At 36.5% G+C, this 23061-nt stretch overlaps 1 protein-coding gene across 1 annotated transcript in view; it reads right to left on the bottom strand.

The window, feature by feature from the left end:
* The window catches only part of Dach2 (dachshund family transcription factor 2), a 178430-nt gene that overhangs the window by 111493 nt on the left and 43876 nt on the right, over positions 1-23061 (bottom strand). The window contains exon 2 of the mRNA XM_021234648.2: positions 9122-9280. Within this exon, the coding sequence (XP_021090307.1) occupies positions 9122-9280 (159 nt within the window). The remainder of the gene's footprint in view (positions 1-9121; positions 9281-23061) is intronic.

Below are 23061 nucleotides of genomic sequence, written 5' to 3'. Positions count from 1 at the left end.
AGAAACAGAAAAACACAGATTTTTGGTAGCAGCATTTTTCTCAGGTGTGCTCTGTTTAGCTAGCCACAAGCTGAGATTCACGTGGCTCGCTTACCGGAGTCTTCCTGTCTCGGCATAAAAAGAAAAATAAAACAGCAAGGTTGTTTTAAGAGACCCTGCTAACGATTAAAAGGTGGGTACGTACAGCTGGAAGTGGCAGCTTTTGCTGGAGGTCAGCATGGACTGAGGCGGTAAGCTGGAGTCACGCTTACGCCCGCCATCTTGAAACGGCAGTTTAAAACAGCCGCAGTTTTACAAATAAGACACGTGGCCAGAAAAACATAAAGATTTACAGTAAAGTCAGACTTGGATGAAGAAAATCTCTAAAGGTTTACAGTGTGTTTAAAAATATATGTAAGATTGAGAGAGAAAATAAAGAAGCCGGCTGTGGTGGCGCACGCACGCCGGTAGGAATTGCTCCAGAGGCAGAGGCAGGCAGATTTCCAAAGAGAAACCCTGTCTCAGAGAAAAATAAATTAAAATAAATAAAGTAATAATAGATAAATAAATAAGCCACGTAAAGATGAAAAATACACAGAAAGTCTGGATACTGTATGCTATTGTGTTTTTCAGTTTTTTGATTACTCAGGAAGGAACTGCTAAAGTACACTTGATTATAAATGCTGCTAAATTAATCCAACTTCTATATTTTAAAAATGCCTTGACTTCAAAATTTAAGTATAAGGATATGTTACTTGGAAAAGGAGATTTTACTTATGTTTCCACAGAAAATGAAAAGCTGAGGATTCCTTCCAGACTTCTGTGGTTTAACGAACCAAGACCCCCGGAAGCAGTGGACCAGGTGTTTCAACAATTGAGACAGCTAAGATGATGGAGCTTTACAGGCCATGAAAATAAGGACTTATACAGGTTTCTGAGTTTTGTCATGATCCCCATGGTATGAACAGCGCCCCCTTCCAGCAGGAAGCAGTTTGGAATGAGCGACGTCCTGATTCCCATCTTGTTTATAAATCTTTGTTTTCATTTAAATGGGGTTGTTTATAATAGGCTAGTGATCACAGCCAATTTTTTTAATGGTAAAAAGGGGAATTATGGTATGGGTATTGTTTTTCATTTATTGATACAAATTCAAGGTCAATTTTGTGATGTGTATATTTCTCCTCTTGATTAAGTATTGTGCTTATACTGATCTTTTAAAACGTAATGCATAATTAAATATAGACTATAGATAGTTACTTATAATAGTCAGAATTTGTAGTTAGGTAAGTTAGGTTTTCTAGATATACAGAAATATATTTGACATAAACAGTCTTCAAACCTTTCAAAGACCTTCAGAAAATGGCATTTAAAATGGTTTAGGGTTTTTCTTGACAATGAGAAATGTCTGCTCTTGGCAGCACCAATTACGTTTGAGAGGAAAATGGGCATCGAAGAAACTCGTTATGGAGTTTGCTTTCAACATGGCAAGATTAGCCATTTGGGCAAGAAACTGATCTTGCCTGTACTGCTTGACTGTTGTTGTATAATCTGGACATGCAGGACCCACAAGAAAGTGACTGCTGAACTCAGTCTTACAGGGTTCCTGCTTAATGGAAGAGTCTAGGAGACGTTCTGCAGGACAAAGAAAAATGACTGACAGACTGCCAATGCAGATGGGCAGTTTGAAATTTCCTACTTTGCTGAGAAATCTTCTGGACACATTGTGGCCTATGGGCTGAAGATGGATTCCCCAATGTTACAGAGGAACTTCGCGTGACTGTCCAGGCAGTAAGATGTCTCTGTCAATCCTAGTGTTTATATATTATCCTTCTGTGGTCTTTGATGGAATTGAAGATAGTTATAATTATAGTTTTCCTTAGTTATGATAAAAGATAAGCTACATATAGAACTTTGGACTCACAAGGATGGGATGGGTGATATTTTCTTTAAATCTTGCTAAAATATTGTAACTGTTTTTACTTGATAACTGTTCTGTTATATATAATTTGACTATGTTAAAGTTAAGACCTTTCTTTTGTTTAAACAGAAAAGAGGAGATGTTGGGGGGAAGTCCTGTGCATTTGTCAATAAAGACTGTCTGGCCAATAGGGAACCTAGAAAGGAGGGACTAGGAGTCCAGGAGAACTCTGGGAAGGAGAAACACAAGAGAATCAACATGTAACGCCATGGGGTAGCAGCCCGGAACTATTCTCCGGTAAGAGACATACTTAGATTAACAATTATGGGGTAATTACTTAAAGCAGAGCTAGCCAGTAAGAGACAAGCAAGACCAACAGCTTCATAATTAATATAGACTCCTGTGTGTTTATTTGGGACTGATGTGGATCTGGAACCAGGCGGGCGGGAAGGCTCCTCTCAAGGAAAGCTTCTTTTAACAAAACCCAGCTCCCTCTCCCTCCCCTCCTCCCCATCCCTCCCCACCAGGCAGCCCAGTCCCCCATCCAATCTCCACTCCGAAACCCCACGTAGAGTGAGGCCCTCCATGGTGGATCTCCGGAGTCTGTCATGCCATCCAGGGTAGGGTCTAGGGCCTCCTTCAAGATTCCAGGCTGAGATAGCATCCCTCATTGTGGGATGGGCACTCAAAGTGTATTTGTACACCAGGGATAAATACTACCCATGCCCCATAGATTACCTAGGCCTCCTCACTGATACCCACATTAGGGGGTCTGAGTCAGTCCCATGCAAGACCACACAGCCAACAATCTGGGGTCCAAGAGCTCCCTCTTGTTCAGGTCAACTGTTTCTGTGGGTTAAACCAGCCCAGTCTTAATTCCTTTGCCCATTCTGACTGGATTCCAGGAGTTAAGTTCAGTGTTTGATAATCTCTGGATGAATGTTCTGTTTCCCAGACTCTCTGGCAATGGGATTGTATGCTGGCACTCCCCTGATTCTTTAGGTTGGGTAAGTTTTATTCTATGAGTTTGGCGAATATATTTTCTGTATCCTTGAGCTGTATTTCTTCGCCTTCCTATATACCTATTATTCTTTGGTTTGGCCTTTTCACCATGCCCCATATTTTCTGGATATTTTGTGTTAGGGATTAGTTGGACTTAGGATGTTCATTGGTTGATGACTCTATTTCCTCTAGTAAGTCTTCAACACCTGAGATTCTCTCTTCTATCTCTTGTATTCTGTTGGTTATTCTTACATCTGTAGTTCCTGACCATTTATCCAGCTTTTCTATTGCCAGCATTCCCTCATTCTGTGTTTGCTTTACTGTTTCTATTTCAGCTTTCAAGCCTTGAACTGTTTGAATTGTTTCCTTCCTTTGTTTGGTAATTTTTTCCTTGGATTTCTTTTCTTTATTTAAGAAATGTGTTTATTTCTTGAATTTTTTGGTTCGTCTTTTCCTCTACTTCCTGTATTTTTTGCTTGTTGTTTTTCTTCCATTTCTTTAAGGGAGTTCTTTGTTTCCTCTTTGAGGGTCACTAATATCCTCATAAAATTGTTTTTAAGGTCCTTGTCTTCTGCTTCATCTGCATTGAGATGTTTGGGTCTTGCTGGTATAGGTTCCCTAGATTCTGTTGGTGTCATATTGGTCTTTCTGATGTTGAATTTGTTCTTATACTGTCGCCTTCCCATCCCTTCTTGAGTGGGTGCAGTTGGGGTGTCTCCCTCTCCTCTTGTCTCTTGATGAGTGTACGTGGACCAAGACTTTGATGTCGGTAACTCTGGATGATCCAGCCTTTCCCAGTGTTCTCCTCATGCAGAGCACATAGGTGGGCAAATGCTCAAGGTCAAGCTCAAGCTGAGGCAAAGGGGGCCAAGACCGCGATGAACGCAGACTCTGGGTAGTCTGGGCTTCTTGGGCAGGTCCACTACATGTGGAATATACCCAGGAAGTTCCAGGAAGGGGACAGAGGAAGTTGGGCCTAGGTGGAACCCAGACTCACCTCAACCTGAGGATGTAGGGAGGCCAATCTTACTTGTTTTTTTTACAACTATTTCAATAGTATAAATTTATCTCTAAGTACGATTTATGTCATAGTTCCAATGTTTTGTTACTTGGTATTTACACTTTTTATATTTTCATTTTGTCTTAGTCACTTGATTCATAATCTGTTGGAAGTCAATTTTCTGCTACTGATTTGTGCTTTTACTCAATTATGAATGATGCATTTTTCAGATTTCATTTCTTTAAATATGTTAATGTGGATTTTGTGGCCAATAGTGTGTTTATCTGCCTCCCATGTGCCGAGATTAAAGGTTTACACAACCACTGCCAAGCTAGATGGTGACTGCCCTTGCAGTAGCCTGGTTGGATCAGTGTGGGGACTGATAGAGTAGTATTTATTACTTATTTTTATCCTTTTCTTTTTATTCCTTTTTTTGCTTTTTATAATCTTTTCTTGCATCTGCTGAGAGTCCTATTGCAAGTTCATCATTAAGTGAAAGAAAAAACCATTCACATCTGATACCATTAGGATACGCAAAATCACTTACTATATTTTAATTGGCCAATTCAGACAATTTCCATGAAAAGTGGTTATTAACCTAATTTAAGTAGCTTCAATTTCTATTTTTATTTGTTGTTTTAATGTTTTCTTAATCTCTTTTAACCCATCCTCCATTTTTGTTGCCTTCTGCAGTTTTAATGGAACAATTTAGATACAATTTATAACAATCTCACTCTTCTCTCTAGTCTCTCTTCTCCCTCGCATGTCAATTATAGTTAATTTTAGTATTTAGCTTAGGCTGTTTAAATATAATGATTTTTTGAGATTTTCATGTATGAGTTCTGTATTTGTAACATTTCTACTCTTCTCTCTCCCCTCCAGCTCCTCCCATATCCACCCCACTCTCTCTCACATCCATTATCTCTACCTCTTTAATTACACACACACACACCCCTATAAATATAGTCTGCTGAGTACACTTATTGTTGATATTATGTGGATGTATTTATGACTAATTGTTTGGCTTACAATAAGCTGTCAGGGAGCCCATCTCTGGAGATGTTTTCATGTAGATTTAAAGCTCATCTAAATATAGTTGAAAACATTACTATATGAATATATGGATAGTACAAATGCCATATAAAAAGAGTATTCTCAAGTCTTCTTTCCTAGTGTAATTGGTTTCATTTATCTACAAAGGATAATCACCAAATTGTTTTTTACGACCAGACTATTAAGTTAAATTAAGAATAAGAAAAATTTTTATTATTTTATTGATTTCAGAAAGCTCCAGTTGTATCATTTTTCTTCTTCCTGAATTACTGTCCACCCCACATTTCTTGCATGCCAGACCTATGTCCACAACTTCACATTCTTTCGGTTTCATTAGTGTTAGAAAACTATGATTTGTCCTTTACTGAATTTTACATTGTTGCTTACTTCTTTCAGTACTTGAGTAGCTATGGACAGTAATATAGCATATTTCTTAGCATCTTTCTCTGCTAGGAAGTATTTCCATTTATTCTACTATCACCTTCTAGTATTTTCTCTGTCTTGATTTTCTGCAGTTTGAATGATATGCAGACTTGTAGAGTGCTTTGGTATTTAACATATTAAAGCACTGTGGTATACTTTGATATGTTCTCTTATCTTTCACTTATTTTACAAAAAAAAATCACTTGCCAGAACATGGTCCATGAATAATTCTCCATGAAGAGAATTCTGAGACTTGTGAGATAACTCTTAAGTAATCGAGTAATCAAGGTTACTCTTGGGATGTGCTTTTGTGCCCATCCCAGGAGTAATAAATAGGAGTGGGTTTATTCCAGATTATCCATTATTTTACCAGTTATTATAAAGAATGATGTGTCAAGCCAACTTGTCCTGCTGCCTACATACAGCCTAGACTCATGTGGTCAAACCCTTGACAGTGACTGCATATAGCGTGAAATCAAGTGAACCTTGCTCATATGATTTTGCCGTACCTTCCAAAACCCTCATAATTTGGCCTTAAGTAAAATCAGATATATTTCGATGGTTGGTTCCTCCAACACATTTTGTGCCACTATTTCCCTAGCATATCTTCCAGGCAGTCAACATTTTAAATCAAAGAGTTTGATGAAGGGAGAGTACTGTCTTGTGCAAAGTTGCTAACACATGGGGGGGTTCTTTAGGCACCAGTTCAATTTCTCTGTATTCAGGGAGTAGCATGAGTATTATCTTCAGTAATAGGGATTTGTCATAAGTTTGTGAAGAGCAATTTATAGTTGTGACAACAAAATGATTGGGGATACTCATGAAACCCTTTGGCCAACAACTCAATTAGATGTAACTCAGTCATGGTCTTGGAAGCATCATTTGGTGATAAGAGATATCCAATCGGGACTCTGTCTACCCCATTATTTGGCAATTTCATTTAGATCACCTTCATATATGCATATATTTTAGGAAGTTTCTACTATATTAGGCTTTCCTAACATCTTTTAGGTTGCGCTTAACTTGAGCTGTCTCTCCCCATATTCCCTTCTTCACACCCTCTTCCCTTTCTCTTCCTAGTTGATCCTCCGCTTCCAATGCCCTCACAATTCTAGTTGTAACTATCTATTCTAATTCCCTTTCCTAGGGACACCTATCTATGCCTTCTTCTATTGTACACCTGCCCAAGTCCATTGCTCTATATCTACCCTCTATAACTATATACATTATAGATCAATTATCATTGATTTAACAGTTAATAGCCACGTATAAGTGAGTATACACATTATCTGTCTTTCTGGGTTTGAGTTACTCATAGAAAATGACTTTCCTAGTTTTATTTACCTTTGAGTTTCATCATTTTACTTTTTAAAATGGATAAGTAATGTTCCATTGTGCAATGTACCTCATTTTCTTTGTCCATTCATCTATTGAGGGACATAAAATTTCCACTTTCTAGCTACTGCATATAGAGCAGAAATATACATGGTTAAGCAAGTGTTTCTTAAGGAAATCAGTCTGTAATTAAATTGATGTGGCTTGGATATCATGGTAATTGTGGCTTCATAAAATTAATTGGACAATGTTCCTTTTGTCTCTAGTTTGTGGAATAATTTGAGGGATATTGGCATTAACTCTTCTTTTATTTGAGAAATTTCTATTCACTAATTTCAGGTCCACAGATTACAGAGAATTCGATGAAAGTTATTCTTCATATTATTTTGGGAACTTTTTATTTCTAGTATATCTTTCACTCTTTTTGAGTTTTTAATCTGTGTTTGAATCTTCTGTATTTTATGTTATGTCACATTTCCATTATCTAAGAATATTAATCAATCATTTTAAATGGTCAGTTGTTAATTTTAAGACACCTGCTATATCTAAATTTAGTATTGATGTTGCCTCTGTTTCTTTAAACTATATTTTATTTCATGTAGATGTATGTGCAGATGTGATTGCACACTTGTATATTGAGGTCAGAAGTCAAAATCTACTACTTTCTTCGATATCTCTCCACCTTAGTTTTTGAAAAATGATTTTTTTCACTTACTAGAGCTCACTGATTCTGTTAAATGGCATTAAGAAGAGTTTCAAGTGGAGATGACAGGCTGACCCACACAACAACTACCAAGGCCCAGATCCAGGGATATGAGTTGGCTCATCCCAACATCCACCCCATCTGTGATCTGCTTGAGCATTTGAAGGGATGGGTCCTGCAGACCTAAAGTTGCAGAATCTCCACAATACAAGTTAACAACAGGATGACTAGGAAGAGTCCCAGTGAAGTTCCAGCCTGGAACCAGACCAATGACTCTTTGAAATGAACATATGCAAGTAAAGATATATATATATATATATATATATATATATATATATATATATATATGGGTTTACTTCATGATTCAGTGTGTTACTCTATGTGTTCCATGATGAAACTGATTTTTCTTTTTTCTCTTAAATTTTATTTTATTTTATTTCATTTTGGGGGGTATTGTAAAGGCAGTGGGCAGATAGGAAAGGACAGGAAAATGAATGGAATAGAGATGCATGATGTGAGAGACACAAAGAATAGATGAAAAGAAAACTCAAAAGAAAAGAAGAGCTTCAAGAAACCAAGTGTCTCTGCTCTCATCCCATGGAGTGTTCAGATTGTAGATTCACCATATGCCCAGTTTTGTCATGTGACCTAGGGATCTATATCATGTTCTCAAGATATCATGACAGGCACTTTAACTACTGAGCAATTTCTTTTCCTAAGGTGTTTTCTATGTGTGCTCCTCGAAACTCCCAAACGGATTTATCAGGTGCATAAAAGCTGAGAAAACTGTGTCTTTAGGGAACTGATTTAGGTTGAATGGGATTTGAGTTTGAATATATTACGTATGCGATATGTCATATTCAATTTTTCTCTAATTTTTTTTACCCCGGATGCCTTTTTTTTCTCTCTAGAGAATTCATAATACATAGTACCTGAAGCTTTTGGTTCTTTCAGCTATAATAAAATACTATTACACAAGGCCCTTACTCTAGTAATGGTATATGATGAGGGGAAATATTTCAAAATTCTTCTATTTTAATGCAGAAATAAAACTCCTAGGAAAAGGAACAATAGGACTCTTTTACAGGAATTCTGGTTTACAAGAAATGCAGAATTTTTACCCAAGTAACTTGATGAAAGACCGATTTTACAGCAGAAAGATTTAAGAGTATTTGAATCCCATTTAAAAATCGTCTAAGTAGGAACTTGCATAAATCATCTATATTCATATTCTTAAGAACTATTAATGATTGACTTACATAGTAAATATTCCATGCAAATAATTATCAATATATTTACCTTTGTCAATTTGTAGCACACAGAATAACCTGAAATATATTTCCATCCCTACCTTTTATCTGTATACACTGCTTGATGACTTCTCCAAAGAAACATGATTTTATATGATTTTGAAAAACATGAAGTTTTAATATAAGTCAGTATGGACCTCATCAAAATTCCTTACTACTCTGCTTAATAGCCTCACACATAGTTACATATTTTTATTTTCCTTTGCTACTATGCCTCCCCGGTTATCTGTACAGCATGAATTTCATATTTTCAAAGAAATCACTCTATTTCTTCCTATGGTTCTAAAATGTTACAATTTGTGGAAGGGAAATAGCCTAAGTGTTGCCATTCCAAGGTATCTGGAAGGTCTTGCCTTGTATTTTTCTCACATGCAATTTGGTAAGTATAGTATACATACGGTTGCTTAGCAGGTGATTCTGTTGAAGGGGGTTGAGGGTAGGAGCACCCCCAAGGCTGGTTTGGCCAGCCATTGTTGCATGAGCAATTCCATGTTGAGGTCCAGGAGCAGCAAGTGGAGATTGTATCTTTTCTTTATCCCAGGAGGATTCACTTCCACCTATTGAATAATGAAATGAAAAGATTTCAATTGAAAAATTTTACCATGAAAAGTCTTAATACACTTCAGTGTAGAACTGTGATCAAAAGTACCTCTTAAAATCTTTATTGATCTGCAAACCCACAATCCTAGTTCCAGACCCCTGAGGACCCACAAACATACTTCTATGGGGCCACCTTTCTTGGCTAACTTGAATTCCCCTTTTCTCTTTGTCTACCTCTGCAATCTGCAAACCCATAAGCCTAGTTCTAAACCTGTGGCCTGCAAACCCTACTTGGTGTGTGTTACCTTTCCTGGGTAAGTAACTTCTTCCTGTTTCCTTTGCCTTTGGTTTATCTAACCCACTGAATGTGAACTCACAAGACATAAAGCTGTTAAATCTTTTGATTTGTGAACCCTCCTTGCTTGACTTAGCTTACCCATCAACTTATCCTAGCTCAGCTCAGGTGACACATTTCTTGAATTGACCCAATTCTGAGGAAGGGAAGATTATCATATCAGACACAAACAAAGAAAGTAGTCCATATGCCCAGGTCAAATCAGGAAAACACAAAACAAAACAAAAAAACCATAGACACAACAACAAAAAATAATAGAAGCAACACCAACAAAATCATGAATGACCAAAAGAGCAGCTCTCTCAGGAAACCCAGTAGCATTCTGCAAGTGTTCTCTAATGGAAACTACCTCAACAAATCCAGGAACACATAATATTTAAATAATAATCATAAACTTTATAAATGAATCCAAGGAATTTAAAGAAGACATAAGAAACATGTCATTCAACTTTAGTAGCATAATAGTGAATGATAGTGATGGCCAAGAAAATACAATTACACACCTGAATGAAATGTTGATAAATCATGATTTATAAACTGAACTCAATAAAGAGATTGAAACATTGAAGGAAACACAATGATGAATTATAGATGGAATTGAAAAGCTTGATATTCCTATTAGAAAATCCAGGGGAAATTTTGCAAAAAGAATGAATCAGGCAGAAGATGTAATGTTAGGACTCAAAGATAAAATATACAATTTAGAATAAATAAGGAAAGAAAGAATATTTAAAAGTAGAGAATAGATCACTTTAGTGAGGAAACCAATACCCAGAAGGACAGAAGTTGTATGTTCTCTCTCATATGAGATTCCTAGTTCCAAATCTTCAGATGTGAGTACATCTCCTGGGATAACTGCAAAAATCAAGAAAGTAAAAAGGACTACTGTTGGGGTGTGGGATATGGCATTAAAAAGAGAGTGGAATAATACCATATAAGCAACATAATTGGAGAAATGGAAAAATAGGGTGCTCTAATCAGGTAAGCTGAGGAGGAAAAATACAGAAGTGGAACACAGGTGGGAAATGACAACAAGGAGGTCTGAAACTTTCATTGGGAATCAAATCATATAATTAAACGTCTATAAAAAAGAAACTATGGTACATGTAAGTATGTGTACAGATAAACATATATAATTTAAATGAAATTTTCTTACCTGATATGACATATTCCCTCCAAGAACAAAACATCATCTAATAAAAATCCCAGTAAGAGGCATGAAAAGCCCCTTTCAAGCTGTTGGTCAGGGTTGTGAAACAGACTCCCAAAACATTGCAGGCTAATGTTATTGCCTTTGGTAGTCCCCCAGAAGTGGAAGGTTAGTCCCTATTGTGAAGATACCATGGCCTTCAGACACAGGGAACAGAGATTACTGAGTTGGAACTGACCTCAGAGTCTTCAGATTAGCTTTCATGGAATCCAAAAACATTGTTTAAGTATCCAAAGCAAGGAAGCAAGGAAGAGCTTCCAGCTCTTCCAGCTGTGATTCCTATGAACCATGTTATTGACCATCATGACAAAATAAGACAAAGGGTAGAGTACTGGTATAAAAACTTTTGTGGCAAACAATAGTTCTCAAATTGAAGTTAAGGACATCTCAATATGAGGGAATTCTGGACTGTTACTGGAAACCTAGCCAACTACACAAAGATATTGATGTCTAAGACTGTGGAAGACAACTTACAACTGCAAATTTATTAAACTATCATAATGCCCAGCTACATTCAAATTATTTGTCCATATATCCATGAATAATGTAGTTTTCACCCTACATCAAATAAAAATTTTCTTTGCAACAGATGAAGATTATAGAAATCTGCAATTAATCAAAATTTAGCTGTAGATCCAGGTCCCAACTGATAAATCTACAATATAATCCTCACATGGAACATTGCAGAAGAGGAGAAAGAAATATTATAAGAGCTAGAATATTATGGGGAGCTTACTTTGAGATTGTGTTTCCCAGTAATATCAGAAGTGACATTTACAACGTCTCACAAATATAACTGCCTAAACATGAGCCACGCAAAGATGAGAATAAACCTGCTAAAGTGGATGAGGGAAAGTCCATGAGGCCTCAGTACTACAAAAAGAACTAAAGGCAACAACAGAATGCTGAGAGTGGGAGAAATAGTTTATCCAGTATTAAAATTGGCTATCTGTTCCCAAATGCTGAGCCCTGAAAATGTGTGTGTGTGTGTGTGTTATACAGATTGAGCTTGTTGTATTTATGCATTACAGAAAAATCTAGTTTGTGTGTCAAGTAGACACAATACTAGCTAGCATCCCCTAAAGACAAAATCTTCAAATTTATACCTAGAGGAGGGAGAATTCCAAATCAATGACATACACCAGTTCTTTACAAAGATCTTCACCAAACTAAGGATAACCTGTCCATACAGATTCAAAAGGCAGACATAAACCCAATAGACAAGACACAAAAAGAAAAACCCCATGAGATATCCTAGTCACAACACTAAATATCTAGAACAAAAATATTGAAACTGGCAAGAGAATAAACACAAGTAATACATAAAGGAAAACCCATCAACATAAATGCCTATATTAAAATAGCAGAAAACACAAATAAATGAGTTAAAGATGCAACTCAAGAATTTTTAAAAAAGAACAAACCAAAGACTCTATGTGCAACAAATAATAAAAATCAAGCAGAAAATAATGAGATAGAAACACTAAGAGCTTTTTTTATGAGAAGATAAACAAGATCAACTTGGCATAACTAACCAAAATAAAGTGATGACTAAGGTTAACAGAATCAGACATAAGTAGAGAAATATTACAATAGACACAAAGAAAATACAGAATATTGCAAGAGAATACTTTAAAAACCTGTCACCCATTAAGTTGGAAAACCTAAAAGAAATGGATGAATTTCTTGATTCATCCAGACTACCAAAGTCAGACCAAGAAGAGATTAACAACCTAAATAGACATATAGCAGAAGAGGATACAGATACAGTAATACAAATTCTTCTGAAGAAAAAAATCTAATTCCAGATGGATTAACAACAGAATTTATCCAGATATTCAAAGAAAAAATTACTTCTTAAACACTTCCAAAAAAAGATATGGAAGTATCACTCAAAAATCATTCTATGAAACCAATATTACTTTAATGCCCATTCCAGGTAAAGACAAAAACAAAGAAACAAAAAACAAAACAGCACAGATGAACATACATGCAAATATTTTCATTTAGGAAACCTGATTAGATTTAAGATGCACCAATGCCTGACACAGCTAACATGGCCAAGTACCAGAGACTATATAGGGCGTGGGTCTAGATGAAAATCAAATGCAATTATTGTGTTAAAAGACAGCAGTAAATGACTCCTAAGACATTGTGCTATATCCATAGGTAAGTGTCTTGTTCATCTATCATCAAAAAACTTCTTTTTGAAGTAGATGGGAACTAACACAGACACCCACACCTGGACAATGTGCAGAGAGATATTTTGGAGCATATAGTGTTAAATGTGTTGTTGTCATTAACAATTCCCTCTCCTCAATGCTGAGGGATATGATAGAAATGAGACAGAAAGATTGTAAGATCCATACTTGATAGATGAATTCAAAAGGCAATGTACCCCAGACACAACAGGACTGAGGTACATGTGAACTCACAAAGACTGTGTCAGCACCCACAGGGCCTGCCCAGGTTAAAGTCACATGGGGTGTAAACTCTCAGAGTGAGAGGTAAACAGGAGCTTCCACCACAAACCAAGAAGATTTCTGCAATTGATAACCACATGCAAAGAAAAAAAGTTAGTTTCTGTAATAGAATCCCACTAGGTATTTTAACTATGCTTTATTGGATGCCCCAATCCCACGAATGTTTGAATAGCAAAAAAGGAACACAATAATGTTTTTGTAGATTTTTTTCTTTCATATTGCTTTGCTTGAGAAAAAAGGGAGGGGGATAAGAGGAGGGGAGAAGAAGGTATGGGGGAGCTGGAAGGTTGAGTCAAGCTTAAGAATAGAGGAGAGCAGGATGAGAGATACCATAATAGATGCAGTCATTATAGGTTTTAGGAGAGAGCTAATCCTAGTGAGATTTCCTGAGATCTATATGGATAACACCAACTGGCAAACTAAATAATAGTGGAGAGACTGCATCAATAGCCCCTCCCTGATGATAAGGTTAATGACTACCTTATATGCCATCCTAGAACCTTCATCCAGTGACTGATGGAAGCAGAGACAGATACCTACAGCTAGACACTGGACTGAACTCCTGGAAGCCAGTGACAGAGATAGAGGAGTGATGAGCAAAGGCATCAGGAACATGCTGGTGACGTCCACAAAGACAGCTGACCAGACAAGGAGGAGCTCTTGAACCCCAGACTGATAGCTGAGTGGCCAACAAGGGACTGATCCAGACTTCATGAATGCAGTGTCAGTGAGGAGGCCACAGTAATCACTGGGGCCTTGGGTAGTAGTTCAGTGTTTACCATGGTTTATGAATGATCTTTGGGAGTCCGTTCCAAATAGAGGGATGCTCTCTCAGCCTGGACACATGGGGAAGGGCCTAGGTCCTGCCCTGGATGAAATGACAGACTCTGGAGATCTCACCAAGGAGGGCCTCACCCTCCCTGGGAAATAATGTGGGGACTGGGTGGGGGACTGGGGGAGGGCTGAGGGAGGTGGACAAGGGAGGAGGGTTGGGAGAGGGAGCTGGGAATGACATGTGAAGCATGCATGTATGTTTCTAAGACACAATTTATTTTAATAAAAATTTTTAAAAAAAGAAAATGAGACTATCAACTCGAGACTTGATGGCACAGGAGGAGTTAAGGGAGGGGAGCTGAGAAGGACTGGAGGAAAACAGGAAGGATTTTAGGCAACTACATATAAATTAGAAACATATTAAAGTGAAAAGTATTACTGATCATGTTTAGCTTATTTATGAGTTTTAAGTATGCTCAACTGTTTGACATTTAAGTACTTACAGGAAGACTAAACAATTCTCCCTAATATTGAGACATGCTAATCATAGTGATGGTTGCAATATACTTTATATCATAATAGGTAACTTTTAGAGGTATTTGTATATTAAAAGCCTCAAAATAAGCATCACTGACTTGCATTCCAAACTTGGCATATCCATGTGCTTATTTAAAAGCACAGCTGTTATTTACATAAAAACACAGTTAAAGGAACAATAGTATATAAAATACTTAAGACTCAGTAGTATCACTACTTTCAGGTTCATCTGTCCAGGAAGCAAATATTTTCATAGCTAACAGGCAGCTTTGCACACAAAACATGCTGAGTAATACGTGAAACTATGAATTACAACTTGAATGTCTACTTTCTACTTTGATCACCCATACTAAAGAGTGTATCAAGATGTGTATTTACTATACATCTCTAAATTGCCAGAGTCAACAGTGCTATAGCTATTTTATCTGACATTTAATATACTTTGTGGACAGAACCATTGGAAGAAATCACAGAATGACACCCAGAACATTTTCAGGATTGATGGGTGTTTCTTATTAAGACTGAAGTTGTTCCCTTCCTTCCTTCCCTCCTTTCCTTTCTTTCCTTTCCTTTCTTTCCCTTCCCTTCCCTTCCCTTCCCTTCCCTTCCAAGTGAATTGCCTATTTCTACTTGTGAGACAAGATTTTCACTAGTTTAACTTCCAAGCCACACTTACCATATATCTAGAAAAGTATTTCTTTGAGGGATCCTTTAGAGCTCTTTTGAGGCCAAAGTTGGTATCTTATTCAATTGTAACAGTTTTAACTACTCTCTGACTTAATGAGCTAAGACAAGAAAACATATTTCCATAATATGCATAAATTACAGAGGAATTCCTGGGTATACCTATCTGTATTAACCCAGGTTTTTAATCAAATGGGGAGGAAACAAGTATCTAATAGTTCACAAGCCAGTATAAACACTCAGTTAACATATTCTGAAGTTTTATATGATAGGAAGTTTGATTTAATTTGTCAGACTTGAATTATAAACCCCAAATCATTCTTTAGTCATGTTGCGGTTTGGTGTGCTCACTGAAGTGATTCAAAACTTCTATGACCTCACCAATTATTCTCTTTTTATCCAGATGTTTGATGCAGTACAGTTGTTGTCTAAGCAGGGGAATAATTTATGGCTTGGTGAAATCACTTAATTTAGTATTCACAAATTTAAAATTCCAATAAAATTTGTTATGTGCTAATTAAGACGGGTTGTGGGGGAGGGTAACTTAATAAATGATGAAACTAATCAAACTGCAACACTGAGAATTGTTTATAGTAACATTGGGACTATAAACATGATTAACACGAGAAACTCCTTCACTGCTGGTGGGAGTGCCGACTCGTACAGCCACTTTGGAAATCAGAATGGAGATTCCTCAGGAAAATGGGAATCAGTCTACCACAAGACCCAGCAATTCCACTCTTAGACATATACCCAAAAGATGCACGTTCATACAACAAGGACGTGTGTTCCACTATGTTCATAGCAGCATTATTTCTAATAGCCAGAACCTGGAAGCAACCTAGATACACCTCAACTGAAGAATGGATAGGGAAAATGTGGTACATTTACACAATGGAGTATTATTCAGCGGAAAAAAACGATGGAATCTTGAAGGAGAGGAGGGAGAGGGAGCAGGGATTGATGTGTGAAACACTTGTTTCTAACGTGAACAAAAAATAAAAAATAAAAGATCAATTATTAAGCAAAAATGGAACCATTCCATCATTTTAGCTAGTTGTTTAAGATACAAGTTACCCCACCATTACAGAATTTCAATTTGTAAAATGAACTAAACTTAGACAAAAAAGATAAACTTAGAAGACACTAAATTATACAACTTAATATTAATATAGTGTTTCTGTATCACGGCAGCAAAACCACACAGCATCCCTAGGTCCAAGGATTGTCAATATTTATTTTGTGAATTAACAACCTTTTAGCACACATCAAACATTAAGTAAAACATCAGACATTCAGTTAATGTTTTTCACATCACATCATGAAGTGAACTTCAATAGAAATATTTAAAGTTTCATTAAATTGCTTTCCATTTGCATTTACTTTTATGAGAACACTGGATGAATGTTTATTTATTTCTAACAACTTTCATGTTTATTAACTACCATGATGATCATAGTTTAGATTATAGCTCTTTCTGTCCTCACTAACTATAAAAATTAACTTTCTTCTCCACACTGAGACAACTTCTATGAAGCAAGTGGCTAGGCAGCACTGACTAGTCTCTATATGTGGATTAGGTGTTAAGAGTTTGTCTTCTGTCTTCTCAACAAAAACTCTTACCATTTTACCACTTTTTAAATAAATATAAATTAGCTTGAGACTCAGTCACAATGGATTGGTGGACTTAAATATTGAATTATCCCAATCTATTTGTCAAATTGTGAATATATTATTTATACAATATATACATATATATTTTTTCTGAGACATGGGTTCTGTAGACAGGGGTGTTCTTGATCTTACAGAGATCCACCTGCCTCTGTCTCGAAAGTGCTGGGATTAAAGGCATGCACCAACACTGCCCAGCTTCTTAAAATATTATAAATTTTATTAATATGATCTATGTTCAGCCAATCATCTCTTTACCTAAATACTCATTTAATATTCAAACATATCTATATGTCCATTTAAACACCATGGACAGGATTTCTTAAGTCCCTAAACATTGCTTACTCACAACTCTGAAGGTTTTGTAATGTTTTGTTTATTCAGCTACCTCTTTATAGATGCCTGCCTTTTTCCTATATAATGGCAATTTCATGTTTCTGCATCAGCTCACCTATTGTGCTATGCCTATCTGTGTGCTACTTTTTATGGAAGAGCTACAGTCAGAATGGATAAAATTTAGAACTTACTCTTGGCCTTCTTTTAACTTAATTTAGCTACCCCTTTAAAGGAACTATTTATAAACACAGAAACCATTTGAAATTTTGGATTTTAATATTTATTAAAATTATGATGATAAACCACATATGATAAAATTATGAACATATACATATTTCAGATGATTGGATAATTCAATTGTAACCTTAATAGCAAGCTAGCTACTATGCAATGAAATTTTGACAAGCTCCTACTTACTTAGCAGAAATACACATCCTTAGAATGAACTGTGGAAATGTGAGTTGTAAAAGGAGGTGGCGCTTTTTTATTGGATTAGTTAAAAAACTTAACTGTAAAGTTGTAAAACTTTTAAATTTACTTTAAAACTTATTTTAACATGTTAGAGTTCCCAGAGTGTCATTTACTGTGCTGCTTGCTTTTTATTGGGTAAAATAAATAAGCAGAAGGCGGCATTCAAAGCCTAGAACCCCTTTAAATAGGTGCATGACAGTTTAGAAATGCAAAGGATATTTTTTCACAATATATGTTTCTATTTAAATTAGAAACGTAAATGCTTCACATGTCAGTACCAGTTCCCTCTCACACCCCTCCTCCCTTATCCCTCCACCAGCCCTCCAGCCCCCCACCCAATCCCCACATCATTCCCCAGGGAGGGTGAGACCCTCCTTGGGGGTATCTCTAAAGTCTTTCATTTTATCCTGGGCAGAACCTAGGCCCTTCCCCATGTGTCCAGGTTGCAAGAGCATCCCTCTATTTGGAATGGGCTGAAAAGGATATTTAATACCTATTTACATTAATGTTTTCAATCACAATTCCATAAATGAATAAAATGTAGATTCATCAAATTCAACCATGTGTTCTACCTTCTCACCTTCCAAACCTTCCCAAGACTTTGTAATCCCTTTTAAAGCTTTCATGTTGATTTTCACATTTTATTTAGTCTTTTAGTGGGGAGAGGGGTCATACCACAGACAATTGTAGAGGTCAGAGAATAATTTGGAGGGGTAAGTGTTTTCCTTCCAGCATGTGGTCTGTGTGGTAGAATATTATTTAAAGGTGTGTAACTTTTCTTTATGCTGGATTTGTTTAACTCTGTGAAGCTTCATTCTTTGTCTAAAACACCTGATGGTCCTAATAAAGAGCTTGATGGCCAATAGTGAGGCAGAAGTAAGTTTAGGCAGGGCTGGTAGACAGAGTATAAACAGAAGGAGAAAGGAGGAAAGGATAACAAGGGAACAAGGAGAAGAGGATGTCAGGGGCCAGCCACTCATCCACTCATGGAGTAAGAGTGAAAATAAGATATGCCGAAGTAAGAAAATGAAAAACCCCAGAGGGAAAAGGAAGATGGGTTATTTTAAGATAAGTAAAGCTGGCTAGAAACAGGCAATTCTTTTTTTTTTTTTTTTGGTTTTACGAGACAGGGTTTCTCTGTATTGTTTTGGAGGCTGTCGGTCCAGCCCGGCCTCGAACTCACAGAGATCCACCTGCCTCTGCCTCCCAAGTGCTGGGATTAAAGGCGTGCGCCAACACCGCCTGGCGAAACAGGCCATTCTAAGGCCAAGAATTCATAACGAGAAATAAGCCTCTGTGTATGATTTATTTGGGAGCTGGGTAGCTAGCCCCTCAGAAAATCAAAAGAGCACAAAACAATACACAACAGGTCCTAGGTATTGAATTCAAGTTTGGCAGCAAGCTGCTTTACCTGCAATAAATCTCACCGGCCACAAAGTACATCCTAAAAATATAAAAATAAAATAAAATGCAGTCACACATGTGAAGGTTGGTAGACATCCTTACACGGGCTTTATTAGCCGCCCTTTCAATGCCATGTTTAATTTACAGTCATCTTTATATGCCAACACATCTCATTGATAAGTTGACATTAACAGCAATGAAAAAGCAGCCTGTAAGAAATAGAATGTGTTTATTCTGCCTTGACTTCACTCCAAGTACAAAAATTTAGTACCAAATGTATTTCATTCATTTTTGTGGGTGTATAAAATTCACACACACAAGCAACTATATATATATATATATGTATATATATATATATTCATCTGTTGATGGTCAACTTGGTTAACTCTATTTTGTCAATATTGTGAACAGTGTCAAAATAAGCAGGGCCATGCAGGTATTCATTCAGTGTGCCAGTTTTATTTAGTTTGTTTATTTAACCAAAAGTTAAGAAAATGTACTATATGGTAGATCTATTTCTACTGTTCTTGAGGAGAAATGCTTTCCACATGGCTGTTGTAACTTACATTACTTAACTAAGTAATATTCCTCTAATTCATGAACATCCCAATGATCTAATATCAGAATGCTTTTTGTAATCAAAAGTCAATGTGTGTAAGTATGTATTTTTGCACAAATTTGCCTAAACCTGTTCCTAAGTTTGCTTTCCATTTCTATGATAAGATATTCCAAATCAAAGCAATGTAGGATGGAAATGGTTATATGGCTTTACATGTTCCAATCACAGTCCATCATGAAGAGAAGTGAGGGAAAGTAATGATGACAGGAATGTGGAGGTGAAACTTGAAGCTGACACCATGAAAGAACACTGACTTACTGGCTTGCTTACTGCCCATAGTTCACTCAGCTTGCTTTTTATTCCATAAACCATGACCTGCCTGGGGAGGCATTGCCCACGTCAACTATTAATAAAAAAAATGGCCCACCTACTTACAGGCCAATCTGGAAGGTAAGCACTTTCTCAATTGAGATTTCCTCTTCCTATATGATTCTAGTTTGGGTCAAGTCGACACAAAGCTTAAGCAAAATCCAAAATAGAAAAAAATCCCCTTAAAATTAGAAATGAGAGAAGGATGTTCATGACCCCACTCATTTGCATTATAGAGCTTAAAGTACTAGTTAGAACAATGAGGTAAGAAAAGGAAATAATTAAAGGGATACAAAAGAACAAAAATAAGTCAAATTATCCCTATATGTATGTAATATGATATTATACATAAGAGATCAAAAAACTCTAGTAGGAAATTTCTAAAAATAATGAACAATTTCAGCAAAACAGTAAGATAAAGTATCAGTTTACAGAAAATCACCATTATCAAAATCATTATAATCTCAAAATTTTAAAATATTTTAAAACCTCAGAGGCCTTTCTATAAACCAACCACAAACACACTGAATAGAGAAATTGAAAAAAATCTTAAATTTCATATGAAGACAAACACATGCACAATCACACACACACACACACACACACACACACACACGCACGCATGCACAAACAGACACACACACGACAACCAAAAAGTCCTGAGTGGTAAAAGGACCACTGGCAATATAACCATTCTTGAATTTAAGTTATGCTACAGAGTTATACTAATAAAAATCAACATACTGCTGGCATAAAACAGACACTTTCAACAATGGAATAGAAATAAGGACTTGGATATAAGTCCACATACCTACAGACACCTAAGTTTTGACAAAGACCAAAACTGCACACTACAGAAAAGTCATTATCTTTAACTAATAGTCTTGGTCAAAATCAATGGCTACATGATGAAAAATGAAATTAAAGCCTTGCATCTCATCCTTACACAGTCATTAGAACAACAATTGAAAAATAAGACAAACAGCTCCCTAATTTAACTTAATACCCACTCAGAAAATGGGAGTCTGGGGCTCATAGTAATAACCTAGGCAACTATACACGGCTAGTGAAGTCATGGATCTTGGCAACAATCTGCAACACTCACTTTACTAAGTAGAACAATCCCTAGTTACATCCAAAAGATTCATCCTTAAGCAGATAGTGTATCTCTCAATCCTATCAAAACAAAAACCAGTAATGACACTTTGCAACAGGTGGAGAAAATTACAGAAAACTACAACTGATCAAAATACAGTTTATACATCTACAACACAGGCCCCCCACCTGCCTTCAGGATCACTGCACAAGAGGCAGTGGAAAGATTCTATGAGCCATAAGAACAGGAAGATTGATGTGAAGTTGTGTGTCCTCGAAATGTAAGAAAATGGATGCATGAAGTTTCATAAACATGGCTACCTAAACATGATGTGAACCACAACAGACATGCTAACTTGGATGTAGAGGCGTGTTTATTCACTATTGATGGGAGCACACAAACATTCAGTTATTAAGTAAGCATGGAGGTTTATTAAAAAGCTAGAAATAGATCTACCTTATGATCCAGTAATACAAATCTCTGGTATATATACAAAGGACTCTATATCCTACAGCAGTGATATTTGCCACCAAGTGAATCACTGCTCTATTCACATACTCACAAAAATCCAGGAAATAGGAACAACCTAGATTTCAGCAGCTGATAAATGGACAATTAAAATATTGTACATTTAAACGGTAGAATATTTTTCAGATGTTTAAAAAAAACAACTAGCCTTTTAAAGTCACAGGCAAAATCATGGACCTGGAGAAATCAATCCTGAGTAGGGGTAACACAGCCCCAGATAAACAAATGCCATGTTTTCACTCATATGCAGTCACTACTTTTTACTCTTTAGACATTTGTGTTTCATTTGGAAGAACCATAAAGAGCTGAAAACAAGTAAGTGGACACTAGGTTGAAACTTCCAGAGATAAGTAGAATACATAGATAAATGGGAGAAGCAAAATCATAGTGTATATTTGGGTCAAACGGGGTAGGGGATGGGAAGGTAACATACAAGAGAGAGTAAGAAGAGAGGTAAGTAAAGCTGAAGACCTATTAAAAAATTCACGTGCAAACCTTCTTGTGTAGAATCATCTTAAAATCTATACATATACACATATCAAAAGAGTGTAAAGACACTTATCCTGTAATGGGGCAGGAGAGGATGCGTGTGTCACTACTACATACTGCAGACTAACAAGTAAAAAGACAATGCCAGCAGTGAATTACATTTTGGAGTTTTTAACTAGCAGGGTCGGATGGCACTCCCAAATATTACCTCCTATTACCATTGCTCTCTGTTGTATTCTATAACTTGAACTTTTGCAAATGACACCACATATTTATGCCACAAAACATGGAAAAACCAAGTTGGTACCAACCTGGAAGCTTCATACCTACTAAGTAGTGTCCACAGTACTGAAGATGCTATGTACACTGCCTAAGGTGTAAAATAAAGTAATGGCCTGGGAAAAATGACCACTAGAGCAATAATAACATGAATGTTATGGAAGTGAATACATACTTCATTAGATTTATAGTACACTCATCATGGAGGAACCTATGCAGGGCAAGGTTATTAGGGTCAAGAATATTTGACTAGATAAGTTCGAATCCCTAGGGGAGAATCGGCTATTACTATTCTGCTAAAGGGACATCACATTAAACCTATGCATAGATTAGCATATTTATTGAGGTTAATTAGAGAAGCTGATTTTTTCCAGTAGCTTATGGTTAAACCAGATCCTTACTGGAAAATCCAAAAACATTAAGGAATTGGAGAGTGAGCAGCACTAAACATGAATACCTATAACAATATCCCTTTTCCCAAGTCTCGATGATTGCAGAAAGATGACAGGAAACACTTTTTGATTAAAAATATATATTTAGTCCAGCTTACCAC

This window comes from Mesocricetus auratus, unplaced genomic scaffold, assembly GCF_017639785.1.
Source record: "Mesocricetus auratus isolate SY011 unplaced genomic scaffold, BCM_Maur_2.0 Super-Scaffold_100003, whole genome shotgun sequence".
NCBI lineage: Eukaryota > Metazoa > Chordata > Mammalia > Rodentia > Cricetidae > Mesocricetus > Mesocricetus auratus.
The sequence above is the reverse complement of the archived record's forward strand: the minus strand, read 5'-3'. Positions and strand labels throughout refer to the sequence as shown.